Source organism: Apiospora aurea, assembly GCF_038362705.1.
Source record: "Apiospora aurea strain CBS 24483 chromosome Unknown utg000005l_segment0_segment0, whole genome shotgun sequence".
In the NCBI taxonomy this organism is placed as follows: domain Eukaryota; kingdom Fungi; phylum Ascomycota; class Sordariomycetes; order Amphisphaeriales; family Apiosporaceae; genus Apiospora; species Apiospora aurea.
In genome coordinates this window covers 6211779-6235084 of record NW_027117392.1, presented here as the reverse complement: position 1 = coordinate 6235084, position 23306 = coordinate 6211779, and the positions used below count along the sequence as shown (strand labels likewise).

The 23306-nt window shown below is 54.0% G+C and overlaps 5 protein-coding genes across 5 annotated transcripts; 3 read left to right on the top strand and 2 right to left on the bottom strand.

Annotated features, from left to right (window-relative positions):
* Positions 1 to 259: 259 nt before the first annotated feature.
* Positions 260 to 3220, bottom strand: PG986_008423 (uncharacterized protein; the record flags this gene model as incomplete). The annotated part of the gene is made up of 4 exons (XM_066844645.1): positions 260 to 796; positions 856 to 1624; positions 1676 to 3064; positions 3195 to 3220. The coding sequence occupies 4 exons, from the start codon at positions 3218 to 3220 to the stop codon at positions 260 to 262; spliced, it is 2721 nt and encodes a 906-aa protein (XP_066700757.1).
* A 799-nt stretch (positions 3221 to 4019) lies between these two features.
* On the top strand, positions 4020 to 5530 carry PG986_008422 (uncharacterized protein; the record flags this gene model as incomplete). The annotated part of the gene is made up of 4 exons (XM_066844644.1): positions 4020 to 4432; positions 4547 to 4914; positions 4981 to 5123; positions 5174 to 5530. 4 exons carry the CDS (start codon positions 4020 to 4022, stop codon positions 5528 to 5530), a joined length of 1281 nt encoding a protein of 426 aa, XP_066700756.1.
* A 1218-nt stretch (positions 5531 to 6748) lies between these two features.
* PG986_008421 (STE/STE11 protein kinase) lies at positions 6749 to 9588 on the bottom strand (the record flags this gene model as incomplete). The annotated part of the gene is made up of 2 exons (XM_066844643.1): positions 6749 to 9079; positions 9175 to 9588. 2 exons carry the CDS (start codon positions 9586 to 9588, stop codon positions 6749 to 6751), a joined length of 2745 nt encoding a protein of 914 aa, XP_066700755.1.
* Positions 9589 to 17180: 7592 nt separating this feature from the next.
* Positions 17181 to 21504, top strand: PG986_008420 (uncharacterized protein; the record flags this gene model as incomplete). The annotated part of the gene is made up of 5 exons (XM_066844642.1): positions 17181 to 18430; positions 18483 to 18952; positions 19019 to 19315; positions 19375 to 19697; positions 19753 to 21504. 5 exons carry the CDS (start codon positions 17181 to 17183, stop codon positions 21502 to 21504), a joined length of 4092 nt encoding a protein of 1363 aa, XP_066700754.1.
* Positions 21505 to 22396: 892 nt separating this feature from the next.
* Positions 22397 to 23104, top strand: PG986_008419 (uncharacterized protein; the record flags this gene model as incomplete). The annotated part of the gene is made up of 3 exons (XM_066844641.1): positions 22397 to 22465; positions 22535 to 22618; positions 22727 to 23104. The coding sequence occupies 3 exons, from the start codon at positions 22397 to 22399 to the stop codon at positions 23102 to 23104; spliced, it is 531 nt and encodes a 176-aa protein (XP_066700753.1).
* Between the last annotated feature and the right edge of the window lie 202 nt (positions 23105 to 23306).

The following is a 23306-nucleotide window of genomic DNA, read 5'->3' as shown; positions in this document are numbered from 1 at the left end:
TAAATCAGACTCCTTGGTCATCCACAACCTCTCCCGAAAGCAAGAAAGAAGAAGAAAAAGGCAGCGATGTTTAGTCTGTAAGTCTCAGTTGGAACAACTAAATGCAACATGCTCGTAATAACACCATGTAGTATCGTAGCAACAGGTAGTCTCCATGCCTTCATGCAGCATCTCAAGCAAAGACCCATCTTTCCCCCTCAGTCTTCTCAAACATACCAATGCCTAACAACACCAAACGCTTACCAATGACACCACTAATCTAATACTCAAAGTCGTCATCGACACTGGGACCCTTGTTCTTGATCACGCTCTCCTGTTTGCGGTACATCTCCACCACCTGTCTGCTGCCCGTCGCCTCATCGGGCTTCTTGTCGTCTCGCACCTTGATGAATCGCGGGAATCGCAAGCTGATGCCCTTCTCGCCCGCTGGATCAGCCCCCTCCTTGATTGCTGCCTTGTAGCGGGGCGACAACGTCAGGTCTGCTGTCTTGACTTCCCAGACATAGCGGGGCTCAAACCAAACGTCGGGCTGATGCTGACCGCCGGATGAGTGGGAATAGAAGGGCTTTGGGCGGTCGATGACGATCTCCGACAGAGTCTTGTGGAGTTCCTCCAGCACCTGCTCCGAGAAGCCCGTGCCGATGTTGCAGATTGTTTCATAGGTGTCGTTTGCTGAGTTGTAGCAAGCCAGGAGGAAAGCTCCGTAGACCGAAGTTCGCTTGCCCTTGCCATAGTACGCGCCCAAGACGACAAGATCAAGCGAGTCGCCGATGCCGGCAAGGTAATCTTTCTTGATCTATGATGCAAGTCAGTGACCACGTCGCGATGTATTGCACTAGTTGGAAGGGATCTTACCTTAAGCCAGTTTCGACTTCGTTTGCTGGGCTCGTATCCGCTTTCGGTCCCGTCCAGCATCTTGACCATCAGACCCTCGCAGGACGCCTTGATACTCTCCTCAAGGAACGTTTGGATCTGCTCAATCTCTTGGCCATCCATGGACGTAGCAAAGGCGAATTCGCCCTCTACGGGTTTGAAGGACTCGTACATCAGCTCGCGCCGTTCTCGGAGAGACTTCTCAACCAAGGCTTTGCCATTGAGGAACAGCAGGTCGAAGGCGAAAACGCAGACTTTGACCTTGACATCCTCAATCTTGACGTCCTTCTTCTTTCTCGTCATGAGTTGTTGGAACGGTAAGACCTTCTTCTCTGCAACATCCCAGGCCACCGACTCACAGTCCATGACGAAGCTCTTGGTGCCTTCCTTCACCCATGTGCCAAGCTTGGCAAGAATGTCAGGGTACTTCTTGGACAGATCTTCAGAGTTTCTCGAGAAGACCGAAGCGATACCCTTGGCCGCCTCCTTGGTGGCTCCGGGCACACCGTCAATGTATTCGTCCTGGTGGTCCTTGGCGACGTAGTGTATTTGAGCTCTTTCACCATCGTACTTGAACTCACATGTGAAGGTCTGGTTCTCGAAACGATCCAGAACTTCAGTGATGGCCTTAGTGGGGTTCGCAAGCATAGGCTTCAGCGGCACACCGGGTCGTAGCTTGCATGACTCCCTCAACTTCATGATTCCATTCTTCAGCATTGCTGGGACAATCACATCCCAGCTGGGCAGTTCGCTAGGTAAAATGTCAGAATCGTCACTTTTCATCACGAGCATTTAGACTCACCTGTAAACCGTCTTGAGCAATTGCTCTGCCTTCTCCATGTCTGACGTGCTCGGAACTTGACCCTTCTGCTCAGCTTCGTGTATGCAGACTGCTTGGGCTATCGAGACGAGAACAGTCTTCTCGGCAAGTCCCAAACGCAATTTGCCCTCCAGGAAGCGCACGATAAATTTGGCCTCGCTGGGGCCGCCCTTGTCTGTGTTGACGTCGATCTTGCCAGCAGAGTAGGCATCAGCCGCAGATAGTAGCTTCTTGATATTGTCCACTTTTCGGCCTTGAGCACCGTTACCTGAGACGGTTGCGATTTCCATCAAGCCCTTATGGACACCTCGAACTGTCAAAGCCTTGGGCTTGAACATGGTCGGCTGTGTGGATCTACTCTTGACTGCGACCAAGCCAAGGTCACCAATTTCCTTCTGGTCTTGCTTGATGACTTGCACACTGCGGCCTGTCGTCTCGCCAATAGCCTTCATAATGAGTGACTCGCCGATACCCAACTCTATTCCGGCGTAGTCAGGAGCGAGCTTGTTGATCATGAGATTCACGGTAGGGAGGAAGTCGTCCGGAGTAAGGCGTAGGACTTGGCGCAAGAAGAGAGCGCAGTGTTCCGTGATTATTAGACGCTTCGATGTCATCTCAACGAGTGAGAAGGTCGTACACAGCGCTGCGTATGGCACGGGTGTGCCCTCTTTCCAATCGGGATATGGGTCTTTCGCCTTGCTCTGGAGGAGTTTCGTCTGGACCTTCTCTCGAGCCTTCTTTGCGACCTCAGGCTTCTCCTCTTCCTCGTCTACTTCCACGTCGGATGCACTCTCAGAAGCTGCAGATTCTTCCTTGACCGAATCGTCTTCTTCTTTAGTCTCGGGTTTCGCCTGCTTCTTCTTGTTGGAAGCAGCTGAAGAAGCCGGAGCAGCCTTCTTGGGCGACTCCTTCTTTGTAGTCTCCTTTTTTACAATTTCCTTCTTCTTGGCCGGGGATTTCTTCGGTTTTACAGGCTCAGGGTCAGCCATGACTTCGTCTTCATCCTCGTCCTCCTCGATCTTGTTACGGTTCCTGCGCGGCCGTTTCGAAACTGGAGCTTCTTCCTCTTCGTCCACGTCCATTTCCTCTTCTTTCTTCACCTTGGCCGCTGCCCGTGTCGACTTGGTTCTCGAGGAAGATTTGGGGGCTGGACTTGCTCGCGACCGCTTCTTGGAGTCGGATGCGGGTGAAACCATCTCGGCATCCTGGTCGGACTCGTCCTTGACCTTAGATACGTCGGAGGTGCTGGCCTCGGCGGGCTCCTCTTCGGTGTCTTCTTTCTTTGTCTTCTTGGCTGTTGCTTTGGTGGCAAATGACAATGTCGACTGCTGGGGGTCAGCCTTGGCGCCATTGGGTTTTCCGAAGAACTTGCTGGACAGCAGAGTGCTATTAGCATGTGTAGCTCAGTAAATGCGACCAGGCAGGACGAGCCCGAGTCGCGGGGGAGCCATTGTAACGCAGGTGCACCCACCCCAAGGTGGTCTGGGAAGACTTTACATACCCCAACGTCGCTTGCTTGGGCGCCATGGTGGTGAGGGTTCTGCGATGGGTGGCAGCGGACAAGAATATCCGTCGCAGAGCTGTGCTTGTCGCAATGCGGACGATTTGGCGAGTGAAAGCCACACTGGGCGAATTCTTGTGTAACCGTGGTGGTGGGTTGAAGTGAAGTGAGGGACCGAGAGAGGAAATAATTACAGCTCAAGATGCACCAGACGGAAAAGAAATAAAAGGTGACAATCACTCTCCTAAGTTACAAAACACAGAGACTAGGTAGTAGTATTAGGCAACCAGCAGCAATAATATGGCGAATGGGCTGTCTATAGCAAGCACAGTGCAGTTCAGTTGGTTCGAGGTCGAGATCTCCTTCTGGAAATGGATATTTGCTTGACGTGACCGCACCATTTGCGACGCGCCTGCCTTGAGCTCGGTCGCGTAAATTAGGTACCGACGGTGCTGCCTGCAGCTGCTCGACGGAAGGTGGGCGCTAAAGTACCGGCTAAAACTGGACACTAAAAACGGAAAAGTCGTGACGCGATCAGCGACCGACCCGAGAATTGGGGACCCCTTGCTTTTAGCGTATCGAGCTGCCATCCCTGCTTCCAATTCAGACATTGAACCTCATGAGTGATTGGCTGGTGAGGCCCTCGTCTTGACTTGCAGCTCTTTTTTTTCTTGTTTTAGCTGGCTGTCACTCTTTCAGCCACAAATTGGTTGCTTTTCAGTTGATGTGGTAGCTAACGTCCCTATTAATTCGGCTTTACAGACGGCATTTAGTCTTCAATGGGATGCTCACAGTACTAAACTTCTAACCCACCCTGGCGCAAAAATGGCAACCAGGCATGCCACCCTCGCCTGTGGCCGCCGTATTACCCGGCTTCATCACCATGAGCCTTGCAGCCTACACTCTTCACTATCCTTTATAGCGAAGCAGAAGCGCGGGTTCAGCATCCATAGGCCTCTTGCATTTTCATCATCCCCGCAAGCTCATAGGCATAATGCCTCGGTGGTCGCTGCCCCACTCGACATCGCGTCCCTCCGTGCCGAGATGCTGGCCCGGCCGGAGCAGCTGACCTGGGACACCATGTCCCCCACCCCGTCCTACCTCCTCGACATCTCCCTGTCCGAGTACCTGGACGGCAACAGCAAAACCAACAACAAAAACAGGGGCAATGGTAGTGGCAGCAACATCCTCACCGGCGGCGGCGGCCTCGATCCCAAAACCATAAAATACCCCCTCCCGCCCCGAAGCCGCAACGCCCAACCCCCGAGCTCAAGCAAGGCTACCACCTGATCCACTTCCCATTGGCCCTCCCCCTGGCGCCTCTGCCCCGACGGGACCGACCCCTACCACAGCCCCGGCGCCCCCTTCGAGCGGCGCATGTGGGCGGGCGGCTCGATCGAGTTCCGGTGGCCGCTCCGTCTCGACCACGGCCCCGCCGTCTGCGCCGAGCGCATCCAGGACGTCACGGTCCGGGGCCCGCCGGGCCACGAAAAGGCCTTTGTCGCCGTCCTGCGCTGCTACGGCAACACCGGCCGGGACGCCAAGACCGGCCGCGTCGTCATGTCCCGGGCGCCCGAGGGGGCGGTGCGGGAGGTACGGACCTTGGTGTTTATGCGGAAGCAGGAGGCAGCGGAGAAGGAGGAAGAGGAGGTCGAATCCATACCTCGGGGGCCACTACGTCGCGGCATCAGAAGCAACGGTCCAGAGAGGCTCATCAAAGGTCAGTGAACAAAAATTGGCTCGTCCCTATTATATCACTTTCTTTCTTTCTAACATTTCTAAAAAGTCCCCTACAAACCCACCTACAGCCAAACCCTAACCCCCGACCGCACCCTCCTCTTCCACTTCAGCGCCCTCTCCTACAACGCCCACCTAATCCACCTGGACGAGCGCTACAGCCAGCGCGTCGAGCGCCGCCCCGGCCTGCTCGTCCACGGGCCCCTGTGCCTGAACCTGATGCTCGCCGTCCTCCGCCGCAGCTGGGCCGCGACGGCGACGCCGCCGACCTTGCCCCAAAAGAAGACGTCGTCGACGACGACGTCTTTTTTAACAAACCCCTCGACGACATCACGCCCGAGGACCTGGAGCGCATCGTGAAGCGGTCCCAGCTCCGAGCCGACCGGCCCAGCCGCTGGCCCCCCGCCGTCTGGCGCATCGACTACCGCAACCTGGCGCCGCTCTACGTGGACGAGGAGATGAGGGTATGTGTGCGGAGCCAGAAGGGATCGCACAAACACGACGTCTGGATCGAGAATCACCTTGGTGGGCTATGTGTGAAAGGTACTGTGCTCACAACGGAGTCGGCCGAGGCAAAGTCGGCAATGTTTCGAATGTGATATGAGAAGAGATGAGTCAATCAATCACGTGTCGTTGGGGTCGCCGGACCATGACGCTGGCAGACATGGGGGAAGATCAACACCGTGGTGGTTAGTGCCATCTTATCCTTGATGACGGGAAATACAAAATCGCACATTTGTGACCATTAACATTCATACAACACTGCCTGTTCACATAGAAAGCCATTCAAGGAATCTCAAAAGGGGGAAAAAACCAAGTAAGTTTTGCACGGGATTTTGCTTCGCTATGCTATACTCTCCGCCCACCAACCACACCTCGCCATGCTGCCTTTGCCTTGCCTGCCTGCCTGCCTGCCTGCCTGCCTGCCTGCCTGCCTGCCTTGCCAATATATTATAGTGAGATTTCTTTCCCGTCGCAATCATCCGAGATGGTCATTTTTGACATTCCCAGCTAACAATCGGTAGTCCTCATCTCATATTTCCGTTTCCATTTCCATGCGTATCTCCCGATCTGGTGCTGTGGATGTGTGTAGGGGTTTGTGTGTGTGTGAATGTGTGTGTATCTCCTGTATGAATCGTGGGTCTCGTCCTTCGTACCTTGCTCGCCCCAATTCCGAGTGAACGGGTGGGCTTCGCAAGGCCGAAGTGTGTTATAGTAATAGTAAAATCTAGTTATACAAGAAGGGGATTTGTCGGTTCGTCGGAAAAGGGGGGAAGAATCATCTTGCCGCCGTTACACTCTCGCTCCTCGTAGCAAGCAAAAAAAGTGTCGTGAACCTCGGAACAAAGAGTGGTGGGTATAAGAAAAAATGAAATAGGCTCCTCAATCCCCATGCGTCGTTCTCGTGTGCCATTAAATGGAAAGGCCAAGAGAGGTGAAAAACGTCACAAACGAAAGTGTGACGGGAAGAGAAAAAAAGGTGTAAGCTCTAAATAGGGAAAAGGGAAGTGAATATAATTTGGAGATTGAAGAAAAGGCCCAAGCATGTTCCAATTCGCCAGCACTGGTGTCATGGTGGTAGTGCTTTCTTTGAAGATAGACACCCACGCCTATCTCATCAACTCCTCCTTATTGTAACGTCTTCCATCATGACGAAAAATTGCGTTGTCTAGTGGTGGTTCCAACCGACTGGGGAATGCTCAAGAGACGTTGACGAAGCTTTCCCTGAAAGCCTCGGCAACCGAATGCCCAGATCAAATGCTTAGAGATGAGCACCTTGATACTGGGGTCTCGACCTTCTCGTCGCTATTGACTTCCTATGTTATTGGCGTCAAGAAGGAGCTCAGCATCAAGTCATCAGCGCTAGGTCTCAAGTTGTGATCCAGTTCAAATGTCTGGGCAAGGAACTCTTGAGCCTCAGCACTGGCAGTATCGGGGATGGTTGGCGACGCTCTGCCACCACCAATCTTGAAAATGGCTTGGAGCTGGGAGCAGTCGGGGAACGGGTGGGTACCAGTCATCATCTCGACCACCAGACAGCCCAGCGACCAGATATCAGCCTTTCGTGTATACGAGGTCTGCTTAACGACCTCGGGAGCCATCCAGAAGACGGATCCCTGAAGCGAAGGGCGATGCTTGTTGTTCGCTGCACCGTTCAGAATATTGGTAGCCTCGAGCTTTTTGCTAATACCGAAATCGGAAATCTTGATAGTTCCCTTGTTGTCGACAAGAATGTTGGCGCCCTTGATATCTCGGTGGATGATCTCCTGGTTGTGCAGGTACGACAGGCCGTCAAGAATTTGCCGAACGAAGCTGCGCACCAGGGGCTCGGGCAAAGCTCCGTAGGAGTTGAGCATAGTTTGGACCGAACCACCAGGAACATACTCAAGGAAAATGTTCAGGTAATCCACCGATGAGCTGCAGCCAAGGTACTGCACGATGTTGGGGTGGCGAAGATCACGCAGCAAACTGATCTCACGCTTGAGAGCTTCAATCATGCTCTTCTTGCGCGCATCGTTCTGGCTATTGGCACCAGGAGAAGGAGCCTCGACTTGCTTGACAGCAAGCAACTCTCCCGTGACAGCGTGCAGCGCAAGGTAAACGGAACCAAATGAACCTTGTCCGATGAGGGCACCCTTCATCCACTTGTTGTCGTCCCATGATTCACCTGCAAGGAAGCTTGCAAGCTCTTCATCGGCATCTTCTCCATCCTCTTCGAGGGCTTGGGTTATTCCCTTAGCCGACCCGGAGCCTTGAGTGCTCGTCTCGTCGAAATAGCTATTCTGGGCGACAACGTTACCCTCAGGGTCAGTAACGCTAATACCGGCACTTTCGGAGCCGCTGTCGGCGAAGGACACATAAGACTTGCGATTGGGCTCAGCCGGCGACTCTTCCTGAAGTGTCCCTAATATCGAAGAGGCGACTGAATCTCGGTATTGATGTTGCAGTCGGCTCGGATCCCGTGGCCTTGTCTTCATCCCATTTGCACCCAGCCAATTGTCGGCTATCGTGGGAATCGGAGGGGCATCTTGAACACTCGAAGCAAAGCTGAGGTTACTTGCCACACTCAGGCGGCTGTTGACCTTGCTGAGGCGCGTGGATCTGCGCATCGACAGACGAACAGTTCGATCGATATCTTCGCGCGGGTGGTCGGGGAAGTACGATGTCAAGTCCGAGGTAATGAGCTCACTGGGAGGTCTCATGCTCCCAAACGGCCTCAAGAGACCCTTGCCTCGGCGTGATGACCGAGCATCCATGTTGGAGGCCGGACGTTCCAGGTCCTTAGCGGCGTTCTGGAAGTTGCGCTCACGATCTTGGTACGATATCGGCGAAAGGGGTTGCTGTAGGCCCTCATCCCAACTCTCACCAAGGAGCTTCTGCACCTTCAGTTGGCTCCGCTTGTCGACGTTCTCTATCGCGCGAGTGTGCTTTTGCTGGGCTTCCTCCATAGCGATGGCCGCAGCTCTTTGCAGCTCAGACTCACCAGGTTCCCCTGAGGGAACTCTTCGAAGGATGAGCCGGTTTCGCTCGGGCCGTTTCTGGTCTTTGATGATCCGCCACAGTTCTGTGTCTCCGAGCCGCCGACATTGCTTAGGGTCGGGGTCGACACCGGCCAAGACCCAGAAGCAGTAGTTGCGATCGTGGTCTTCTCGGAGGGCGAATTTCCGCAGCGTCGTTCGCATCACTTCTTCGCATGTAGTGCATCCGGCGATTTTGACGACCTTAGTCACGCCACCTGTCGAAATAACACGAATTACGTCTTGGCCCTGTGGGAGAGCAGCCATCAGCGAGCCGTCCACACTAGATTGATTTCGGGTGTGGGTATTTACTAGACGGCCGGACTGAGGCTCAGGAGGGGAATCGGGTGTTCTCCCAGTCGAACTGTTAGGCGTAGCATTGCTCATGTAGTGTTGCTGGTTGGGATACCTTTGCTGTCGTGCGGCGCGCATATCTGCGCTGGGAAGCGGGGAGCTCGGTCGGGAAGCGGAGGCCGGCGGGTTCATGCCAAAACTTGACAGGTCGATTTGTCGGGAATACCTTTTGTTGGAGGGAGGTGTCGGCATGGCCCTACCAGCTGAGCCGTTCGAGGGCCTCGGGGAGCCGGTCGAGGGAGTAAACTGCGTGGGCTCCAGGTGCCCAAAGGAGTCCTACCATTCATCATAATCAGCCGAGCCGATCGCGATCGCGGGGAATCTCTTTCTCGTCTAACGTCTTCCAGGTCAGCTCGAAGGGGAGCACTCACCCTATTGCGCTTCTTTACGTTGGCGTAAGCCTTGGTCCTTAACTTCTTGATGCCAAGGAACAAGCGAACGCGGTCGCCGACTTTCTCGATGCCCATTTCTTTGAGGACATCCTTGTCCATTTCTAAGAGGTTCTCGCCATTGATGTTGTTCTTGCGAAACAGTTTTTCGTATTCGCCGCATCTGACACTCCGGAGGTATTCGCAGACCTGGTCCTCGGACCAGTTCTTAACGGCGTCAGGACCTTCGCTATCTGAGAATTCGGAGTTGGTCGGGCTGGCGAAGCCGGTGCCCGACTGAGGCATAGCGGGAGCCCTGCGCGAAGGCGCCATGTTGGAAGCGGAGTTGGCGGTTAAAGTAGTGCCAGTCGAGGCCAGCGAGGCTGGGAATGAGGACTTGGAAGCCAGCATGGCCATATTGTCCTACCAGGAGCTCAAGCTGGAGGGGGGCGGATTGGGAGTTGCGAAGAGGGAATGGAGGGGGTGCGGTTGGTTTCTCTCTTAGTTCAGCATGAGACGAACTGCCAATGGTTATCAATGCGGTGGGATGTCGGCGAGAGGGCGTGACGACAACCGGAAGCCGTCGGTAGGTGGTGCTATTAACTTGTAACTTTTTGTCTGGCACAAGTAATGCTGGGCTAGATGGAAGTTCGGATGGATCTGTGACTCCAGTCGGTCCAAGATTCGGGACAAAGCGCAGCCAAGATCAGATGTCGTCGGCCGCAAGTACTTAAAGGCTCGAGTCCAGCCAGGGTAGGGTGACTCAATCAAGGTCGAGGAGGATTGCCCTGAAGGGAAACTGTTTGAGGAGTCTCGCTCGACGGCTTCGAAAAGGCAGGAGATGCCCTGCAACGTGTCTGTGGGCGGTCGGCTGTTGGATTAGTAGCAGTGGTGAGGGAGTGGACGGTTCGATTGTTTGCTGACGCCTTGATTCAAATGCTTGCTTGCATTGAACCTGCCCTTCCGCTCGACTCGGATTTTGGACCCTGCTTCGGGCGGGCTGGATACAAGTACATCAATCCAATGGGCATGGGGGAGACATGTACGTAGGATGTTTGGGTCCCTCCTTTTCCCTATGGTGGTTTCAAATAAGCGTTGGTTGCGTCCACTGAATGCCACCCTATTTCTGACTCCCACCTGTCTAGCGCAGGTCGCCATGTTTTATCCCTCGTTAGCCGGATTGACAGCAAGTACCTCGAGGTACTTCCGTTTCTTAGCGGGTAGATGGCCCCCAGAGGCAATCGACTTTGGGAACATTGATCAATCAATTGAATGGGACAACCCCTGAACTGGGGCTCTCGTCTTGGCTCTTGGCACTTGGCCCTTCTGTTTACGGCTGGCTTCACCGGTCCAGCAGCTGGGATCAGGAAGAAACCGCCCACAGGCACAGGAGGTATCGCTTCACGACTTCTTCACATCTGATGAATATTAGAAACGTCTGTATTCTAGGTAGGTTTATGTGCGCAACAACCTTAGAGATAATAACCTTGTTCGATCCTAATTCCCATCTCTCCATCTTTGGGGTTGGGATGAGAATCAGGGGGGGGCTGCCGATTCGGTGCTGATACAACATCTACATCATGTGCCTGTCTACCGCCTATATCCTACTAGGCTTAGATAGTGGTAGAACTGGATTATCCCCCCGAGGAATGTCACTAGCAAGCAGAGCCTCCCGTCCAGACTGTCGGTCTTTTGGGATACCTCCATTCCTCAGGCCTTCCGCCTCCCGCGGACGACTAACAAGAACCACGAACTACCTAGGTACCAAGTTACGAACTGCGCCAGCTAACGAACAACGCCAGCAACATTTGATTACAGACAGAGAGAATCACGAACCTTTCCATTGTCATGCTAGTAGAGTTGAGCGCTGCTGAAAACGAAACCAGAACTGTGAGACCGGCGGTCCTGATTGGTCGTAGCTCTCCCCTCGATACGACCCTGCAGTCTGGACCTCTCCAGCTCACTGACTGCCTACCGCAACCAATCTGCAGTGGTGGACGTGCGAAATCTCCAGTTCGTGAACGGGGTACGTACGACAAAAACCACAGAAAGGGACGTTCGGTTTGTTACGTACTTGACTTACTTACGGGTTAACGATCATTGGCTGGTGGCCCGCAACCGGTTGAAGCGTTTAACTGTCAAAGCCCTGGAGAGACAATGACTGCATAGTATCTCGACGTACACTTCCGTGTAAGCGGAATTATGTATGTCATTGTTAACGACAATGTTCCATATTCCGTAAGAACTCCTCTCTGATTAGACTTTCCAGCAGGGTCCAATTCCACACCACATTGTGCCGTTGACAGGAGCATCAGATAGAGAAAGAAAGAGAAAGAAGAAAAAAACGAGTGTGCAAAAGCAACCTGTGGGCAATGGATGGCGAAATGCAGGCGTGACGATCCAGTCATCCTGCCCGACATTGGGCAAAGTTGTGATTGGCTGTCAATTCCTCCAGTAGCGGCACAGGCACAGCGGCTGCTGGTGTGAAACTCGCCCAGCGGCCCAGTCGCGGGCAGGCTGCCACTGGACTGGCCAGGGAACTTTGGAGCCTGTAAGCTGATGGGGGAGGGTTAATTATTGCCCCAACTTGCCTTCTCCTCCTCACATGCGAATGGATCAATTCGATTCCATGAGAATATTATGAGCGACTTAATTTTTTCCGTCTGTCTACGTATCGCCTCCTGAGGCCGGTGGCCACGCAAGGCGACCCCATAATCAACCGTAGGCGTCTCAGTACCGTCTGTCCAGTCGAGTAGCCTTGTCTCTGCCTTGTGATAGTCCCTCGCGGATGACGAGAGCACGAAATTGCCGTCTTTCGAAAAGGCATGTCTGGCTGAAGATCGTCGTCTTGGGGATCGTCCAGTGACGAAGCCGGCCGGAGATCGGGTGCTGTCGGTACTCCACAGAAACACTGATTTGATTTTCACCAGCTTGTGCGCGCGCGAGGGGGAGGAGTGACGAAAGTACAATGCAGTACCTCTGCCTACAACGACGATCTCCAGTCACCAATTGCGTGCGCTGACTGTTCTGGGGTCCGCAATAACGGAGAAGGCTTCTCACTAAAAGCCTAGCTGACCTGTCCACCGGGCCTCACCCAAAGCGCGCCTAGCTGGGATATTCCAAGCTACTTGCCGAATTAGTCGGCGACTTCACTCAAGCGCGAGAACCAGAACCGAGTGGTCGGTTTCCCATTTGCTGGTGGCCTCCACGCCTGCCTGCCTGCCTCCTGTCCCCTATCTGTGAATGGAGTCTTCTAGTATCAACGGGATGGAACCAGACGTATGATTGCGCTCATACGGTACGGTGTTATTTGGCTGTTCTTGGACTGATGCAATGGCACTCGTGAAGCGGCGACCGGGCAGGCGGGGAAGAAGTCCGCCGCCGGTAAGGTTAGCTGTTAGGGGTGCCCCCCCAATGCCACATGCTGCTTGCTGCTGCTGCCATGGACCAAACAAACCAAACGGAACCAACGACAGCCTGACGAGATGGTGTATCGGCATCCCATAATCGCCACCCTTTGCACATCCCCCGGATGTTTCGCAGCTTTCCTCTTCGGGCAACTAATCGTCAAACGCTCTGCCCATGGCGAGCCATTTGCTAATTTGCCAGCGTCGCAGCGAGAGACACACCCACACACGGATACCATAACATCCAAGGCAGCAAGAGGCAAAAGTAGGCCGTGAAGCCCATGCTTATTTTTAGGGATCATCCACGCGATAAGCATGCACGGAAGGCTTACGATGCGACGTATAGAAGAAACCGCTATCACACTACTCTCGTCCCAGGCTAGAAAGAAGGCGAACGAACCACGCCCGCCACGCGGCAAGTCAACGTCCGTGGCCTGGAGGTTAGCACGGGATTGAGAGAAAAAAACCCCCTCATCAGTTTGATTGAGCTCTACCCCGTAGCGAGCCAATGAAGCTCTAGATGCTGCTTAGAGCCTTCGAGACGATCCCATGATTTTGCGGATATCAAGCACCGCCCGCTTGTCGCTCCTCAACAACAACTCCAGTGCCCGCTAACTTGATGCCCAGCCTGCCAGCTTCTTGTCCGGCGCCCATACTATTGAACAACGAAACACCCCGCCTATTTTTCTCTTGTTTGCCCTATCTATCCCCAATCTCCATGGTACACATCAGCAAGCACATCAGCTTCCCGCCCACGACAGGGAGCAATCGACAGGGGTGCAGAGGGCCACTCCAGAGTGAGGGGCATTGTGGGCCACCCTCTTGAAACTTGAAACCCGCCATGTTTTGACGACGGGCTCAGGGCGCCAAGCTCAGCAAGCTATCTAGCGAATAGCATAAAAAAACATGTTGTTTTGCGCACGAGAATCAAATTGTTTTCTTTTTTTGACCCTCCGAGCCCTCCCCTAGCAGAGACTCACTAGCAGGAGCTGACTACACACAACACGACGACTCCCCATCATGGGATCATTCACGTGGAGCGATCACCAAACGATGCATCTGCTCACTGATGCTGACTTGACAGGCAACGTTCAAACGTCGGAGCGTTGTGACTGTAAACAAACCTTATTGTCCCTAAGAGCGTCGCAATGGTCGCGCAAATCATAGCAGCGCTTCTTCCTCCTCTCACCCTGTCATTCGATGCGACTCTTTAAACGTCTGCTATCCATGCTATGAAGGCTTGGCCATCTCTCTGTATTGATCGCTATATTCGTAATGCCTATATCGGCATAGTACCCGGGGTGTCCTACCTAATCCTCACCCTTCAGCCGTTCCTGTCCGCCTATCTCGGGATCCTTCCGTGTTCAATACCCGCCCCGAGGTATTTGCTTTCATGCGCATAGACAGCGTTCGGATGGGCAGGCCCACACCTCTAAGCGCTGTTCTTGTGATGACCTTTCGCAATGTTGTTTGTTAGCCAGTATTATGCTGGCTGGGCGCGTACGCCGAGGACGTACGTGTCTGCGTGTATGCTTGATCATCCAGGAGATTCTCCATCAACAGAGCCTCTTATTCGTTCACAGATCACAGCTTTGTTGTTGTCGATATCCTAGAATGGGTGGCCCCTCAGCTCTTCCTCTGATATACTCGCTCAATACGGAGTATTATGTGTGATAATACCCCCTGGCGCTTGGCCATAAGTCCTTGGTTAATTTGCGAGATAGTGTCATCTCTTGTTACGAGACGGCCCATCCTCGCTTCTCCTAATTATCATAATCAATGCCGCCTCTTGGTGGCTGGACTGGCTGACTGCCTGGCAGTCAGGCAGCGTCGTCGTCGTCGTCGTCGCATCGTATTGTGGTAGACCGCTTTTGCGTGTCCGTGGCCACCGACTTTCATCGTCGAATTGCATGCATCTGAAACTACTACTGCAGTGCCATTCCGCCCATGAGTTTGTGCAACGCCCAAGAAAAGCAAGGACTTGCATACACGGGCTCGAGAGCTACAGCTTACGCAGCAAAGGGGAGGGGGGAACCGCATCAGCAATCCGATGAACTGTCTCTACCCGATACCTGGGTTCTCCCTGCAATCATCCCAAGCAAGCCGTGTTACGAAAGCCCGTCAGGTGGTAGTGCTGCTACTGCTTCTGCTGCTGCTTGCTGGCAAAACGTCAAATGTCATCATGGTGAATCAGCAGCCCTGGGACCTGGGTAGCTAGTCCTCTCTAGGCATCCAGCTCGAGCTGTAAGGTGGCAGTGGGTGTCGGCTAGCAGCATCAACAAGAGCTCATCACCATCTCGTTTAAGACAAATTTGCTCCACGCAAGGGTTCGATTGTTTCTGATGCCAAGGCGTTGTCGAAAGAGTCATGTAGGTTGTTGGCATTTTCCAACTTTTTTTTTCTTGTCCCTTATCTATTATTACCGTCTCCAGTGCGCCAGTTATGATATGTCCGAATTGTCAAAGCGAAGAAGCGAAAATGCCCACAGAAAGGGTCCCCCCCTTCCATAAGTTATGATGGTGCTGGAGTAAGGCTGATGCGCTGCTCATTCAGCCCGAATTGCCAATCCCCCCTAGCTCAAGTGTTCGAGAATTCGTCCATGCGCCATGGTTTTTTTTTCTGCGTCCAAGGCCACGATGTTTATCACAAACTCTAAATTCGGTCTAGGTACCGCGTAAGTACGTAATAGCAGCAAGCACCAGATTCAGGGCATCATCTGAGAACAGAAAACCATCATCTTCACTGTTTGAAACAAACTCAGTCTCTCCATCCGCGGAGAAGAAGTGGTCGCGTGCATCGTTCCGTCTCAGTTCATCAGGTTTCAATGGGCTTCACGTGGGATGGGGCGGAGAGGAAAACGTGGCGCGCTTTTCTGCTTGTAGGCTGATGATGACTGTTTTTTGGTCCAGACTCGCCTTTTCGGACGCGTTTGAACACCCCAACGAGAATGAAAGTCAAAATGCACCACGGTGATAGGACCGGCTACCGTACAGTACCTTTTTCCGCAGCCCCGCGGGTCGCTCCGCGGCGTAGGTAGTCAGATCTTAGTTGTGTGCCTAGGATGTTCGTGTTTTGGTTCGCTCGCCTTGCAAAAAGAAGGAATTGCGGGCATGACCGAAGAATGGCATGGGGAGGTTCGGAACCGCAGGACATACAAGCGAAATAAATACCCAAAAGAGCGCACCCACCACTTGCTTGCCTCCCTCGTCGTTAATACGATATTCATTCGGAGCACCTCGTGTTCTGCGTGTGCAGGTAATAACTTCTAGAAGGATCAGATCAAATTCAAGCTGAAGGCCCACCACGAGATCTGCCAGATGCATGACATCATAACTCATCTCCCTTATTGGGTAGTTCTGGGTCGTAGCAGGAGGCAGGACGCTGCTGAAGCTAAGGAGGTCCTGCTACTGTGTCCTGCTTGTGATTTTCCTCGTTTCATTTCAGTAGCTGCAGAGAGAGGGGGAGAGAGGGAGGGAGAGAGACGTGTGCGCCGCTTGTTCATCAATATTGCATCTAGTTTGCGTCAATCACGACGGGTATATATATGCAAAATCAGGGAAACCCAACACACACCAAAACCCAAAGCCAATCAAGCAAGCGTGCACGAACAAACAACCGCAGCTGAATGCTGAATGCCGTGTCGATCACCTGGGTAGTGCGAGTGCGAAAAGCCTACCGAACCCGGGAAACCCAACTGTGAGTGTTCTGAGGCAGACCAGCACGCAGACCTCGGCGCCGGGAGCAGTGAGTGGGCAAGCCAGCTGAAGAGCTTCTACCTTCTAGCGCTGCGTGCTGGCGATAAGGGGGATAGGGGTGTTGTTGTTTTTTCGCTGGGTACGGCCAGACCGACGACGCTGATTGGCGCAGGGCGGGCGCATTTCGAAAAAAGGCCCAATGCCTGCCAATGCCTGCCAATGCCACCCCCTGGTCGCGGGCCTAGGAGAGAAGAACGAAGGGCAAATTGAACCCCGCGAGGCTCCTAACTGGCCTCTACGCTCTGCCCATTGAATTGAATCCTGCCCTTCCGCCGTTGCTTGAAAACAGGTTGTCGCTTGTCCTGTCTTTGTCGAACTCTTGAACCGCCACCGGCCCAAATCGAGACTAATTAATTTCTGGCACCCGAGCAGATTTTAGCCCAGATGCACCATTGAGCTGGACAGAGGGTGTGAGAAACAAGACTTGTCAAGATTCCAACACGGCATGGTCTCGTAAAGTAGCGGGACCCCTCCAATTGCGAAGCAGATCGTGGCACTCTTGTTTCGGTAGCTTATCTCGACATATCATCGAAATCTCACCACACGCCGTCCAGGCTCATCGCGCATCCCAGCAGCGCGAGCTTGCAATCAATCGCCTGATTCCAACTGTCGCTACTCTGACGGACTGTCCATGCGCGTTCTCTGGCAGGTTTCGCTTTTTGGGTGAACGCTGGCTGGATCTAACCTAGCTTCTTACTAGAGAGGATGGGGTCTTTATGAGAGACATACTTTGACAAGTAACAAACATACCATACCACCATTTCCGAGACCCCCCGGCGGCATTGATGATCTACCGGGGACCTTCCACAACCAACACTCACACTCATTTACTTCTCACTCACTCACCATGGAACGCGCATTATACCAAGGAAAAGGGCGACCCAAGACCAGCTCCGCCACACCCTCCGCGGAGCCGCCTAAGAATGCGGCGCAGGAGATCATCGATGGCAAAAAAGGCCATCGCCGACCCTCCCTCTCAGGCATCCGCTCTCCGCTCCGGGCCCTCCGGACCTTGAGCATTTCCTCTTCCTCGCAGCTCTCCAATGCGTCCTCGTCGGACAGCTCACTCGCGGTGCCCCCGCCGCACGAGCGCAAGCGCACCACCCTCCGCAAGACCCACGCCTCGGAGCCTTCTACCTCTTCTTTATCGGCGGTTACGCCGGCCTCCTACGGCTATCAGCAGGCGAAAAGCCTGGCCCGCGCCCACTCCAAGGCCTCGTCCCAAGACTACACGGAGCGCGGCTCCGACTCCACCCGGCCCACCAGCCCGTGTGGCAGCTGCAGCCAGGGCACCAGCATCTCGGGCGACTTCGTCGGCGTCATCAAGGCCGGCGGCCTGCACCACGAGTCGGGGCTCCTGAAGACGAAGAAGGAGTTCCTCGTACTCACGACCGCGTCGCTCCTCAGGTTCAAGAGTCGCAATGCCGCCTTGGACCAGTTCCCCCAGTTATCCGGTACGCTGTCTGTTCCTCCAAGTGGCGTTGAGAGCGGTCTCTCGCCTGTTGATTCGGTCCTCTCGCTCAGAGATTTGGCGTCCGGAAGCAGTAGTAAGCATGGCTCCGAGCTGCAGATCCCGTTGGAGATGGTGGTGTCGGCCTTCAGGGACGAGGGCACGAAACCCTCCTTCGGGATCGAGGTGTGGTGGAAAGACAACGTCGACGGTTCCACCTTCACCAGCACCGAGCTGGATTTCAACCTGCCCGAGGAAAGGGATGAGTGGCTGAAGCACATTCGCCTGGCGGTTAAGCAGAGAGCGAGGTTATTGGACGACCATACTTCGTCTGATGTCGAGGCCGATTTTGCTCAGATTCTGTCCGCCCAGAGCCTACAGCAGGGTATGGTACGACCGGAGATATTCCCCGTTATACCGCGGCATCCGTATACTCGCGCCACTTCCGGCTCGGGTGAGATCAAGAAAGGGTGGAGGGATAACTCTTCCTTCTACTTGGCATTGGGCAAGAATGTCTGCATGCTCGCCCAGTTCTCCAAATCGCCCACTGGCCAACGGGTGAACCCCAACATCGTTCGGTTCGGCCTGGTGACATTGTCTAAAGTCAATGCTCATCTAGGCGACGAGCGATTCGATCTCATCTTTCGGTAAGTTTTCTTTAGCCTCCCAGTATGATGTTACCTTAGCTGACCGTTCAAGATTGCCCCTGGATTCACCCAAGAAGATCGGCTTGTCGAGCCGGCATCACCGCAGCATCATCTCACAGCTTTTCAAGGCCGACACTCATCTCAAGCCTGCATGGCCGCTATGGACCCGGCGTGAGATCTTCTTTGTCGACGGCGAAACAGACCATATTCATCTTCCGGAGGGCGAAGACTACGGTGGTTTCAAGAGGACGTTGGAAGCTTTCCTCGAGGGCTACCACTGTCCATCTGTCGATTGGAAGGTGAACTGGGAGAGCGCACGGTTTTCTCCCGAGTTCCAGCTCCTGCGGCCGAAAAAGAGAATGTTGAAGTACAGTGGGTATCAGCTTCTGGCCGTCTTCCGCGCCCTGCGCTTTAATGATTACTTCAAGTCTTTGAACTTTGACGGCGTCGACTTTTCGGCGCTCTCCAACATGTACGACAATTCGAAACGCCTCGAGCCCACGCCTTGGCTTTCTCGGACAGGTAACTATATGCTTCATTATCCTCATGAATGTTGTGAGGTTCAGTTAAACTAATACCCCGCGTTAGGTAAACGTAGTCTGACTCGTGATGAATACGAAATTATGGAGCATTCTCCTGTACTATTCCAGGAAATTGTTGGTCTCATGCTGGCGTCAGAATCGGTCAGGCAGGTAAACTTCAACGGGGTTTTGAGCGGTCGTTACGTAGCCGCTGCTTCTGATGCCTCGGAAGCATCTTCCCCACGGAACAGGGGCTGCGATCTCATTCCACCTATTGTCCTCCTCTTGAGGTCGCTGCAGATGAGATGCAAATCCGTATTCTTGAATGGTAATCCCATGAGCGCCACTGACGTCTCAGATCTTTGTAAGTTATCAAGTCAAGCAACATTGCCACAGACCAAATTAGCTGACAAGAATATACAGGCCAAACGCTGCAGAACTATGCGGGTCTCATACGGTGCCTCGGCCTCTCGCGCTGTGACCTCGATGAGGTTGCCATGATTTCCGTCTGGGAGGCCATACACGAGCAGCGTACCAGTTTGGAAACGTTGGAATTCGCAAACAACTTCGGTCGACTAGATGCGTCCAGGGCGTCTCAAACACTCAACGAAACACCCAAACTACGTCATCTTGATCTCAGCTATTGTCTCAAGGGAGGTCTGGATGGGCCGCTATTTCAACCTTGGACCAACTCACTTCAGTCGAATGTATGGCGCCTGGAGTATCTTGATCTATCTGGATGGAAGGTGTGTAGTAATCCAGTCTTATCCTACCAGGCCAACTTGCTAACCATTCCTATAGGCCAACTTTGACACCATCTCGTGCTTACTACGATACATGGAGACGGAAGAGTCCAATGGACTGAAGCACCTAATTCTTAATAACTGCGGTATTGATGGTGAAATAGCAACAGCAATCATCTGCGGCGTCGGGAGTGGCAGAGACATGCACCTTCACCTGAGCGGTAACCCTCTAGAGCAAAGATCCACGGACTGGATCGACCTAATCGAAGGTAACGAGGGGCCGAACCGCCTTCACATGAACATGGTTCAGTTCGATATCGAAGAGAACTTCAACAAGCTACTGGTGGCACTTACCAATAACTCTACCATCGAGTTTCTGAGTCTCGTTGGGACAGGTTCCCCGGCAGGCGCCAGCCCGAAAACATTGGACCTGCTGTCCAAGTTCTTCGAAAGTAACACGACGCTGCAGTATCTGGACTTGTCGGGCTACAGTGGCAAGCTCGAAGACAGCCACATGGGCTGGGGCCTGTCGGCGGCGCTGGGCGGGCTCAAGCACAACAGCACGTTGCGGCAGCTGCGTCTGCGCAACCACAACATCGGCGAAGCCGAGGACATGACGGAGCTGTGCCGCGTGCTCGCGGCGAATCAGGGGCTCGTCATGTTCGACCTGCAGAACAACCAGTTCAACCACCACCAGCTGTCGCAGATTGTGCGCGCGCTCGATGTGAGTTACCGTATCATCTCGTTCCCCCTGTGCGAGGCGGACCGGCGGTACGCCCTCGAGGCGGAGAAGCGCGTCTTCTTGGACGTGCTGCACAGCAAGCACAAGACGAAGAAGAACGGGTCGCTCAAGCCGCTGTCCAAGTCGGACGAGGGGCGCCTGAAGGAGATGCAGGAATGGCTCCAGACGTACTGGGACACAGAGGCGCACAAGCTCGCCGACATCCTGAAGCGGAACCGCGAGAACCCCATGAACATGGGCCTCGAGTTCGAGGACGAGTATCTCGACGCCTGGGAGGACGACGAGCTGCCGATGTGGCTGTGGTCCAAGCCGGCGGCGCGCGGCGACTACAGCGCGGCGGGGTCGCGGAGGAGCTCGGTGGGGTCGATGAGGAGCACCCTGGCGCCGACGTCGGCGTTGTCGCACCAGCGGAGGAGCTCGGCGGCGTCGCAGCACTTCCGGACGGCGAGCGCGGGGTCGTTTACGCTGACGCCGTTGTCCGTGGCGGCTTCGGGGCCGCCTTTGCCTACGTTTTCTTCGGCTCCTGCTGCTGCTCCTACTCTGGCCCCTCCTTCCTTTTTGCCTTCGGTGGACTATGGTGGTGCCAGCATGACATCGTGGGATTGGGATACGCCAGGTGGAGGTGGGAACGACCCCGTGGCGGTTCAGCCGCCAACTATTGGGGGCACGTACACCATTGCCGAAGAGTCGCCGTTCCGGGAGTCGCCGTTCAAGGAGTCTCCGTTCGGATCCTCGTCTTCGTCGGATTACATCGGCCCGCTCTCTTCGGTGGACTACCCGACGACGATAACGCCACCGGAACGGAACGTGACGCCTCCGCCGCAACAGCAGCAATGGCCGCAGCAGGAACTGATGATGACGCCGCCGCCGCAGACGCAACAGCGAGAGCCGATGGCCGAAACGCCAAAGCAGCAGATGACGCCCCAGCAGTATCATCACTACCAGATCAAGATCGACTCGCCGGGGCACGTGGAGGAGGCGGCGGCGGGGATGGGCAACCTCTCGCCCGGGATGACGCCGAACGAGTATCGACAGTTAATGGAAGGGTTGGATTTGGGGAATTGGTAAACAAACGGGCTCTCATCATCATGGATGGATTCCGGGGAACAACAGCATCTAAACGTCGAGCGGACTGACTGACGTTTTCTTATTACTTCTATGGACCATTATTACTACTACTACTATTACTACTGCTACATTAGTAACTTGAACCCCACAGATCATAGCAGCACGGCGTTCAGGATAGGAGATCAGGTTATGCTAGGTTAGGTTAGGTACACATTGGTGGTTGGAAGGATGGATGGATATTAGACACAGCACAGCACAGGGAAACGGGAAATAACTCTTTGGATTTTGGCTTTTTGGCCTTTGGTTTTCAACAACAATCATGTACTGAAATAACTCATCATATACTTGGAGATACCCCCTTCAGCAACACATAAGGTTGGGCGTTGTGTACTTTTCTAATTCCAATTGCATATACAGACATACATACGCACAGAGATATCGTGAAGCTGGATATTGGATAAGACTTGCTTGAGCACTCTCCTGTAGGGCATATCTACACTGTTGCAGATCTTGGTGTAACCTAGACGAGCAAAGCCATATGAACTTTGGAAATGGCCTATATATGGTTTTCTCCTTCATCCCTCTTCTCCTTCGCATGTGACGGTTTCGCCTATCTCGTTGCTTCAAAGAATCGTGAGCAACGATCAGTCAGGAAATGGGAGGAGTATAGGAAACGCATACATGTCTTCTGAGACTACTGAGCATTCATTCGGATTCGGAATCATTTGGCGCTAGGTCAGCCACCCAGGAAGAAAAATGCATCTACTACTATAAAACCCCAGTGTCGGAAACTCTTGGAACAAACACCCTCGCTCTCCCGTAATCAATTATTTCGAGAAACAAACAACCCTGCTGAAAATATACGAGGAGAATAATAGATACATATATCATCATGAAGAACCTGTTGATAAATCTTAGTGCCGCGTCCTTGGCTACTATGGGAGGTATCGGCGCAGCAGCGGTACGTTGTCGGTACTTCCCACGAACCCACCCTCGATGTTGGCTTGCTAATGTCTGTCATTCTTTCTAGCCCAATCCCCTTCCCAATGACGTCAAAGTACCAGAGGAAACCACCACCATGAACAGCACCACACTCCTCGAGTCCCGCGAACAGGTAAGCTGACAAACCCCCTATCCACTCCTTGTGTACTACACTACAGATCTCCCATCATGGCTCCTTACCTATAGCCGTCCTATCCAACTAATCCAACCTTCGCCGCAGGACCCCCGAGGCCCCTTCTGCAACACCCCGGACTACACCCGCGCCCGCAAAGGCTGGGTCCACGACGCCATCCAATCGCTGCGGGACCGCAAAGACGCCGCGGGCAACCCGGCGCAGTGCGCCGCGGGCGCCGGGCCCAAGCGCTGCGACATCGCGGCCTGCCAGCACCACGCCGCCATCTGGTTCTGCAACGACAACGCGCAGCCGAGCAGCGTGGCGTGCGGCACGGTCGCCGACTACGCCCAGGTCGTCTGGGACAGGTGCTCGTACACGTGGCACCGGCACCACTGGACCCAGGGGCAGCTGTTCGATGCCGGGCCGGGGCCGGGCGGGAGCGGGGGGTGGGGGAATGTGGTGGTTGGGTATCATAAGTGCTAGTGCTTTTGACGACGAGAAGGTAACGAACGGGTCAAACGTCGTTCGGGGGGACTTGGTTGATTCTTGTATACTTTGGAGCGATGGTGTTGATTTATACGTGAGAATTGGTCAAACTGGCATCAGCAGTTGAAATAAAGATGCGAACCTAAGAAACTGGAGAGTTTTGTCTCTGCTAAGGACACTGAGAGTAGGCTAATCATCG